This window comes from Colias croceus, chromosome 5 (assembly GCF_905220415.1).
Source record: "Colias croceus chromosome 5, ilColCroc2.1".
NCBI lineage: Eukaryota > Metazoa > Arthropoda > Insecta > Lepidoptera > Pieridae > Colias > Colias croceus.
Genome location: NC_059541.1, coordinates 7,636,699 through 7,646,520, shown reverse-complemented (window position 1 = coordinate 7,646,520; position 9,822 = coordinate 7,636,699). Strand labels below are relative to the sequence as shown.

Below are 9,822 nucleotides of genomic sequence, written 5' to 3'. Positions count from 1 at the left end.
CAGCAGAAGATCCAGAAGAGAGGGAGTATGGCCCTCCACATCCGGTATTCGCGTAGGCGATGAGACCAGCTGTGTTAGGCCATAGGCTAGAGCGAAATCGTGTACAGTTCGTCCCGCGTGGTCAGTTGTACGCGACCCAAGCCATTCAACGTGGTGGGCATTGAAATCGCCTAAAACCACAAGCTCCGCAGAAGGGAACTGTACAACATAGACGCGAGGGTGGTCGCCGCAGTCAATATGCAGCCAGATAATGGACAGATCCTCACCTTCAAGGGTGCCAAGACGTCGACAACAGATATCTTCCCTAACGTATGCGCATACCCCGGCACGCGGTGCAAAAGTATGCTCCAGCTTAAAACCAGGGTATGTGAGATAAGATACGTCGGCCGGAGTTGATATCTGAGTCTCAGTCAGGAAGAGCAAGGCCGGCTTAGCCGTCTCAAGATGGTAGTGGACGGCATTTAAATTAGTGTGCAGCCCCCGGATGTTGCAAAAGTCCACCGTGAGAGTGGAGGGGGGTGATTTTCTTCGCTTGCTCTGCGAACCCCTTGGCACATGACCGAGCGGAATTATGCCCGCCCCAGAATACGACGGGCTGCCGCAGCGCAGGCGCTGCGGGAGGGATTCTCCTGCACCGCAGGTGCCGGTACCCTCCTGGGGTATTCTGCCTGATAATACCGCGTTCATATTTGGAGTTTGTTTTTGGGTCTCCGGACCCCTCACTCACGGTACGAAAACCAGGTAGCATACTGTTAATATGCCACCATTTCACGCCGGTTTTCTGTGAGGGTGTGGTAACTTCCCCGGTGCGAGCTTGACCCATTTCGTGCCGAAGCAATGCTCGACTCCCACTATATGATCTAGGTACACTAATAATAAGCTAATAATATACTATACCTGTGACTATAGTCTAATTAATACTAATACTTAAACCACAACTTAAACTAATCTATACTTAATATTTTATAGCTGAAGAGTTTGTTCGGAACTACGTCCGATTTGAAAGTTCTTTCGGTATTAGATAGCCCATTCATCGAGGAAGGCTATATTATATTATCATCACGCTAAGACCAACAGGGGCGGAGCCACGCGGATGAAACCGCGGAGCGCAGCTAGTAATATTATAAAGCTGAAGAGTTTTTTTGTTTGAACACGTTAATCTCGGTCCGATTTGAAAAATTCTTTCGGCATTAGAGCGTTTTCACATTATCCGATCCGATATCGGATGTCGATAGCCGATATCCGATATCGGATACAATTTGCCCTTTCACATTGTCCGATAAAATCGTTCCGATATCATCATGAGTGTTGCCAGAAATTTTTAGAGAAAACTGAGAAAACTAAATTGCCAGTTGATAAAAAAGGTATAATTAAAAAAAATCAAATGATAGATCATAGTTGTACATACACATTAAAAATAAATACGTTAAAAATAACAACTTCTAAAAAATAAAAGTAAAATGTAAAAAAGATTTTATATCATTAATTACTGCATATTATTTAATAGATGTGCTATTTACTAAATAGTTTTGATATCGGTCATTTGTATAGTATATGTTAACACATTATAAATTATATAAATTTATATCAATACCTACTACAACATAATATTAGTTATTAGTTTTAGTACCTAATACATATTAGTAAATACCTTTACTTTAATTACTTTACTTTAGTAATTTAGTCATTTTTTCACTATATACTATAACTATTAATAAAAGTTCGTGTAGTACCTATGATAAATTTATTAAGTGATACAATCTTTGTTCACATTTTCTTTTCTTTTTCTTATTACACTGTAATATCCTAAAATAATATTGTCACTCGTTGAAATATATTTGTAATATGATTGTTGTAATTTCCTGTAAGTAAAGATACATAAATTATTTTATTGTCATAAGCAATTATTTTAGAATTAATAGTTTTCAAACTTTGTATTCTTTGTTGTAAATTCAAAATAAAAATAAAATTGGTGTGAAATCTCCTCCTTTTTTTGAAGTCTCTTAAAAACAAAGCACTCAATGACAACAATACAATAAACAGCACAACCAACATCCGAGTAGGAGGAGCGAGGCAGAATGAGTTAAAATAAAGATGATAAACACTAATGTTTTCGAAGATAGATATTTGAATTTAAGAACGCAATATATTTTTGTTTACTTAAGTTCAGCCAATAGCCGTATATTTTAATACGGTAATTAAATAGCTGCCGTATAAATCGTATTTTTAATGCCTATAAATACTTTAATGTGTGTTTTCTTAATAAAAAAAGGTTTCTTTTAATAGAAAGGGTTTTAGGTTAAAGCAAAGAATTTCTTTAAAGATTTAGCGCCATAGAAGACTGAAAATACACAAACTAGTGCTTTTTTGCTGTTGGTATACTGCCTTTTTGAAAATTGGGTTGGCAACACTGAAAATTATCGTCCGATAGCCACTGGCATATTGGGTCAGCTCCGATATCCGATATCGGACCGGACAATGTGAAAACGCTCTTAGATAGCCCATTCATCGAGGAAGGCTATAATATAATATCATCTCGCTAAGACCAACAGGAGCGGAGCACTGTGGGTAAAACTGCGGAACACAGCTAGTAATAAATATTGAACATAAATTAATAAATAGGTCGTAGTACAATTTATTAAAATATAATATTTTAAAGTTTATTTTTCTTTTGAGTATAACCACAGAAACATATTTATAATATCAATATCAACTATACAACGCTTACAACCTCTAAGCTCTAAGCTTACAACGAGATATAATATCAAAAAATTGTATTTATAAGAGCACTTTTTTTTAATGTGGGCAGACCAAGGGGCAGACATAAAAATGCTCAGAGTAATAAACCTATAGAGTTCTTATATTGAGACAGAACAAAATACATATTTTCTAATCTACTTACTCTTAGTCAATAACAGCATAAGCCAGATTGAGATAGCGATAGAGTATCTGCACTGTCTTCAAACGTAGCGCGCCGGCTATATTTTGTTTGCCTTCCAGCTGGAGGTCTCGGTGCATCAAGTGTTTTTAACGAAATATTTAGAAATTAATATAAAGTGTATAGTGTTTCTTTTTGTCAGTGTGCTAAAATCACTAGGTATTGTATGTATAGCTACCGGCTATCACTAGTCGAATGGGAGTTTTGGATGAAAACAATGAAAAAATATCTTTCCATCGGTAAGTGATTTTCAGCAAATTGATAAATATTTATGTTTTAACCCTATTTGAAGGCTTTATCAGCGCTTTTTTATAATTATATGTTGTAACTATAACATTTACCCACTTTATGGGGTTGTGGAATACAAAAGAATTAAATAATTTTAAAAAATGTCACAATATTATCACGTTTGGCATTTTGTTACTCTAAGTTGCATTTTGTTTACCCTAAGAGCAATGCTCTTTGTTTACCAGTTACCACTGACGGCCGACCACCGTAGTGATGTAACCACAGAACAGGATGTAATACATCCAGCGTATATTATCGATTTATGACATAAAATCTATTTCATATTAACGTTGATTTATTTATTTTGTTTCTTATATCAGATTTATATAATAGTTATTGTTGCAAATAAGATGTAAATTTTCTACAGCAGGAAAATAAAAAATACCACGTGGTTGTTTTATTTGACTTATGTGTTTAGTTTATTATTATTTTCTCTTTTAGATTATTATTAAATTCATTTTGTTTTAGATTTCCAGAGCTAAATAAAAAATGGGTATAAAACATGAGACGAGTAGATTGGACGCCGTCGAAATTTGCTAGATTGTGTTCACTGCATTTCGAACTCTAGAAGAATTGTGCAATCTTAGTTCTTACGCTTACGTTTTTTTTGTTCCTGTACCTAATAAATACATTTGATTAAAGAAGGTGAATTTTTATTTGGAATTTTTTTATACATAAGTTACTAATTGTGTAACTATGTGAAAATTAAACGGTTGATTAAATGACAGTTCTCATAGATGAGAAACTACTATTGAAATACATACTTGATATACATGCGTTTTTAAAGAAAAGCCCGCATAGTTTCCCTTCCTGTGGGATTTACGGGATCAAAAGTAATTTTTCCAAATTGTAATCGGTTTAGTAGTATTCGCCTGAAAGAGTAACAAACATCCACCATCAAAAACTTTCGCTTTATTAGTAGTTTGAAAGGAAAATGTTTTCTTTAAGACTGTCCTTTTATGAACTTGTTAAAATGCTGCATGATTCCTTCATGCTGACTGTGCCTTTCTAACTTTATTTTAAACTAGATTTCCGCCCGCGGCTTCGCCCGCGTTTTCAAAGGAAAACCCGCATAGTTCCCGTTCCCATGGGATTTCCGGGATAAAACCTACCCTATGTGTTAATCCAAGTTACCTTCTATATATATATATGTGTGTGCTAAATTTCATTGTCATGGGTTCAGTAGTTTTTACGTGAAAGAGTAACAAACATCCATACATCCATACTTACAAACTTTCGCCTTTATAATAATTAATAGTATTAGGATTAGGTACATTTCAAGTTTTAAAATTTATTTTATAATATACTAGCTTTCCGCCCGCGTTTTTGAAGAAAATCTCGCACAGTTTCCGTTCACGTGGGATTTCCGGGATAAAATCTATCCTATTGGTGTATGTACAAAATTTCATGGTAATCAGTTCAGCAGTGAAAGAGAAAGTTATCCATTCTTGCATAATTTCGCATTTATTATATTCGTAGGATTAAACAAATAATGTATTGAACTGAAATTAATTATTAATTTTGTTTTTTTTTATTATTATTTATTATTTCACGAAACCGTAAATGGAAAATGCATCCACGATTTTATCGATTGAATCACATCCCATCGGCCATCACTATCACCTTCTATCTATATAAATACGTACCTACCCTTAGTACCTACCTATAGTAAAAATGGTGCCATGACTATGTTGAAACGTAGCTTGTAGTCTATAGCTATCTCATTCTTTCATACGACGTTTTCTTTAGATAGAGAGAAACAAATATAATATGTAAATTGTATACGCTCGATACAAGTACTCTATAGGTTTAAAGCATATACAGACGCTCCGATTCGGTTGGTGCCAACCATATTGGAACCGACATAGCAACCATTCCAACATTGCTACAGATTGTCCGACGGTTGGTCTTCCAGCTGTCAGTTGACTTTGCTATTAATACATTACTTGCTCTGTGTTTGCTATGAAGTAGTGAACGGACGTCTTGCCTCATGCCACCGGTATTATCGAAAAATGTTAAAATAGCGTTATAGGATGTACGCATATTGTCCAACTTATTTTTCAATGTTTTTAAAGTAGCCGCACTGTCAATTTTTTTAAGCTATTGTATAGCTTCTATCGCGTGCCTTGAGCGCGGGGACCGAATCGAGAAATTCCGTAACGATAAAACCTCACGCTCCCCACTCCGACGGGCGGAGGTGTGGCTTGAAGGCATAGCATGCAATAGCTTTACCGCGGCAGTCGACGAGTGCCACACGTCGTTTTTTTAAAACTTCTAGCATAATCAAATACGCTTGATTTCTGGCATCTCTATTATGCGTAATCTTTGTCACATAAGTCCCACAAACAGGGAAAGTCTTTATAAAGTTCAAGTAACTTTATTATTATGTCACGTTCGGTGACCGTAACTCCCTCGGCGTTCATGTTGACGTCCTACACAGGCGGCGTTGCGAATGCGAATGAGCCAATTACCTATATCTCTATGGAATGAGCCGATTTGGTCGGAACAAAGCTTCCAAACGTTCCAATTTGGTTGGATCGGATAGGAAGTTGGCTTGGTCGGGATCACCGGCGCATCCGACCACGTCAAACCAATATTAATAATAATTATGTCGGACCGACCGCTCTCTTCACTTTCCGATTTGGTCGTGGTCGGATGGTTGGCACCAACCGAATCGGAGCGTCTGTATATGCTATTATTTGGGTTTGGTATTGCTCTGAGTAAAAATGTTTATTGAAAATCTACCATCAACAGCTGTCAACTAACAAACTATTTATTGCGCACCTTCAATCATCAATGTCAAACTCAAAAGTCAATAGTCATTTGACATTTCAGTTTTCACCTCAGGTTTTCACCACAGTTTTCACATTTGTGATTCGTCAATTGTCCATGAAGCGCACAGCTGGCTACGCGTTTTATGTGCGGAACGTACATCCATATTGAAATATTTTATATTTCCCATTCACCCATTGAGTCTATTCGATCATTCGTACATATATTATATTTAAGTATATAAAATAATTATATGTATAAAAAGTATACGTAAATATTGCACAGGCGACGTTTCTTCTTTATCAAACTATTGATTGGTGTACGAGTATTGTCGCAAGTGTTTATAAAATTACGTAGTATATCATTTTTTCCAGATAGCCATATCAATTTAATAATATCTAATATGCCATCTACGGACGGCACTACAGAAACATCACAACTTGTACCTCCGAGCGGCAACGCAAAACCAAGCTATATGAATTTAATTAATAATGTATGCGCATTATTATTTAATGCCATTATTATTTATTGCTGTTTTAGAGATGGAGTAAATTTATTCTCCTTTCACCCTATTTTTATGTCCATTGGGGTAAGTGATTTAAATATTTTTATGTCTAATATGTCTTACTAGTAATACTTTACTAGAAATAATAATGATGCCTCATTATTTTCTTTATTTTCAGTGGCTAATATTCATGTGTACTGCTGTCAATGCAGTAACTCCTGGTGACTTTGCTACCGAGTGGATGCCTATCCGTTTACGCAGTGCCAGACATTGGGTATTGCAGTTGATGGCAGTAACATTTATTTTAACAGGTTTTATTATAATTCTAACAAATAAAATTATACATGATAAACCTCATTTCGTATCTTTACATGCTAAATTTGGGCTTGCTGCTATAATATTTACATTTTGTACAAGCATTGGAGGTCTTGGTGCTCTATATAGTCTTAAATTGAAAGATTTTCTAGCTCCTATTTATACCAAAATATTGCATGCCTCTGTAGGGCTCATGACATTATGTTTAGGTGTAATAACTATCATTTTAGGCAACTTTTCAAATTGGTGGACTTTTGGCGAATTATTGAGATATACATGTTTAGTATTGGTCTTGTTGGTGATGATTCTTACGATTTTGCGACCCACCCTTAAAGTATATTTTCGTCTTAAAGAAAGGCTTGGTTATGCTAATTAAATGCAGCACTTGAAATATATTGAGATTTACAATGGATTGGATTGAAAATAAGTATATGTGTGTATGTAATCTTTCAATGTTAATCATTTAAATGCATTAGAGGATATTGCAGAACTAAAACCTTTAAACCTCATTTTTTGTTTTGATATTAAGTTTAGTTAATTGTAAATTGTTGATTTTATATTTGTTGTATGATGCCTTTTTAAGATTTAATTTATACTTACAATAATTATTATCATAGTCTTTATTGGTCACAAATTTTACTACAATATAAAAAATATTATACCTAAATATTTCAAGAATAATATACCTAATAATAATTGTATGTGGCTTTTAGTCATGTAGTAAATGTCTGTAAGTAGAAGGTATCTACTATATATTGAACTGATTTTATTATCATGTATTCAAAATCATATTTAACTTTGTTATAAAGATTTTATTAATTATATATTAATTAGGTGCAAATTTATACATAAATAATATTTTTGATGAATTTTTAAAGAATTTAAAATGTTTTATTTAAATTTGTGATTTTACTAACTTTTAAAATTTTACTTGAAAACAAAATGTCTTGTTTGTATTGACTTTATATTATATGCTTGCCAATAGGTTATATTGTATGGATCTGTTATACTGTATTCAATACAAGTAATGTTATCTCATGTAACTTATCAGTAGTTATCTTTTTAATATATTTCATTTATTCTCACAGAAATCTCTCTATATTCTGTATTTTATAAATTAATTTATTGGTGTTAAGACTTTTGATAACTTTTTACTTATATAAATTTTTGATAAAACTTTATTTTGAGAAACTATAATCTTCCAGTTTTAAAGGATGCCAAATTTAGGTTCCTGATAGGTAGTGATTTTTCTATTTTTTTGTTAGTTATTTTTGAAGATAAGGTAGAAATCAATGTATGTACTTACTTTAAATAATGTAAGCTTGTAAAACATTCCAAATAGTGTAGACATTAGTAAAAAATGCATGTGTAAAAAATATAATATATATATAATATATTTACATGTATGTACTTTAGATAAATTATCAATGCATATAATAATTGGATATGATCTGATGTATTCTGTTATTCGAAAGAGACAATAATTACCTAAAGTCTCACTGCATGTTTTTTCTATTATCTATGTACCTATGCCTAACTACAATTTACTTTTTAAGATTTTAAATAAAATTATTACTTATACCATAAGTATATGCAAATGTTACATAAAGTAAAACATAATAGATGTGCATTTACCTATTTAAACATTGGATGTACGGTGTACCAAGTGAAATCATATAAATTGTAAACTATATAATAAAATATGTAACATTTATCAATCTTTTATTAATTTATAACCTTAAAAGGAAGGATCCTTTTTATCAAGCTGAAAATACTGAATACTCAAGTGACAAGTCTACGGTCCTTTGGAGCTGTAAAAAAATAAAAGCAGACACAATCGTAAGCCATTAATAATTATGCTACAAAGTTTTGCAATTTTGGACATTCCCAAAGGAAATCTAAACCTTAGATTACAAAATAAAGTACAGATGGAGCATGACAACCGCCCGTCGCCCTTGTCAAAGAAAATACGAAATCAAAAACAAATACGTCGCTGCACCAGTGCTAGTGTCATGCAATACGTCAAAAAGGGTTTGCAATTTTAGTAAAAAAATGCCGTCTTGTGATAATAAAACGCTGTAAAATTTGTTCCCGAAAACAAAAAAAAAGATAAAACATCGTTTCACAGGTTTTCTGTAGATTATTTGGCTGATTTATTTCTTTTAATATGAATATTATTTTTACAGATATGAAGGAATACAAAACTTTAGCTAGGTACTATTATGTATTCTGTGACAAAACTTCAACGTATGTTGCCAGTATTTCGAAAATGAATTTGCCATTTTTATTGGTAAAACGGTAAAATGGTTAAAAGATCTTCAGGGTAATGCTGTTGGATTTTTCGATCCTGAATGTGATTATTTGTATAGTGCACTAAAGGTTCATGATAATTATTAGATTATTTTAATAAGCATAATACATTATTTTGGTATTTTTATAAAGCTTAAAAACGTCATAGTCGTTTTCGCTAGCGATTTAATTTATGTGAACTCCATGATGGATATGATGAAAATAAAATGTCCCGTATTCTCGACTAAAAACTACAGCTATTCGTATTCATATATTATGAAAAATAAAAAATAATATAATTATTATAGTTAATATTGAAACTTTTTTTATGTAATTTATTTAATAAAAAATTGAATACAATTATTTTGTCCATATATAACTTTAGTAAGCAGATACTTTATGTAATAAAAGAATTTAAATAAAAATTAAAACTTGACTTCTCATTTATGTATATAGCCTACGTCACTACCGCCACTAACATAATAATTCAGATCATTGCAATGAAACCTCACAACTCAAAATCGGTCCAACGGTTTATACTGCAGGGCATGTCAAAGAAATATTATACATACATACATAAACTCGAAAAACATAACCCACTTTTTTCCGTAGTCGGGGAAAAATTTGGGAAATTTTTCAATATCTGGCAACATTACACGCACACAGAAGCACCGTGTACGTACAGTGCAGCGGCGAAATGACAGCACACATAGCT

At 33.0% G+C, this 9,822-nt stretch overlaps 1 protein-coding gene across 1 annotated transcript; it reads left to right on the top strand.

The window, feature by feature from the left end:
* Positions 1 to 6,076: 6,076 nt before the first annotated feature.
* On the top strand, positions 6,077 to 8,530 carry LOC123691949 (transmembrane reductase CYB561D2-like). Its single transcript, XM_045636543.1, has 3 exons — positions 6,077 to 6,154; positions 6,373 to 6,587; positions 6,682 to 8,530. The coding sequence occupies exons 2-3, from the start codon at positions 6,402 to 6,404 to the stop codon at positions 7,192 to 7,194; spliced, it is 699 nt and encodes a 232-aa protein (XP_045492499.1). The 5' UTR covers positions 6,077 to 6,154; positions 6,373 to 6,401; the 3' UTR covers positions 7,195 to 8,530.
* Positions 8,531 to 9,822: the final 1,292 nt, after the last annotated feature.

Bases quoted from the DNA above. Each gene is read 5' to 3' on its own strand.
- LOC123691949 (XM_045636543.1), top strand. From the start codon at position 6,402: ATGCCATCTACGGACGGCACTACAGAAACATCACAACTTGTACCTCCG. The intron at 6,588-6,681 runs GTAAGTGATTTA...CTTTATTTTCAG, and splicing joins CTATTTTTATGTCCATTGGG to TGGCTAATATTCATGTGTAC.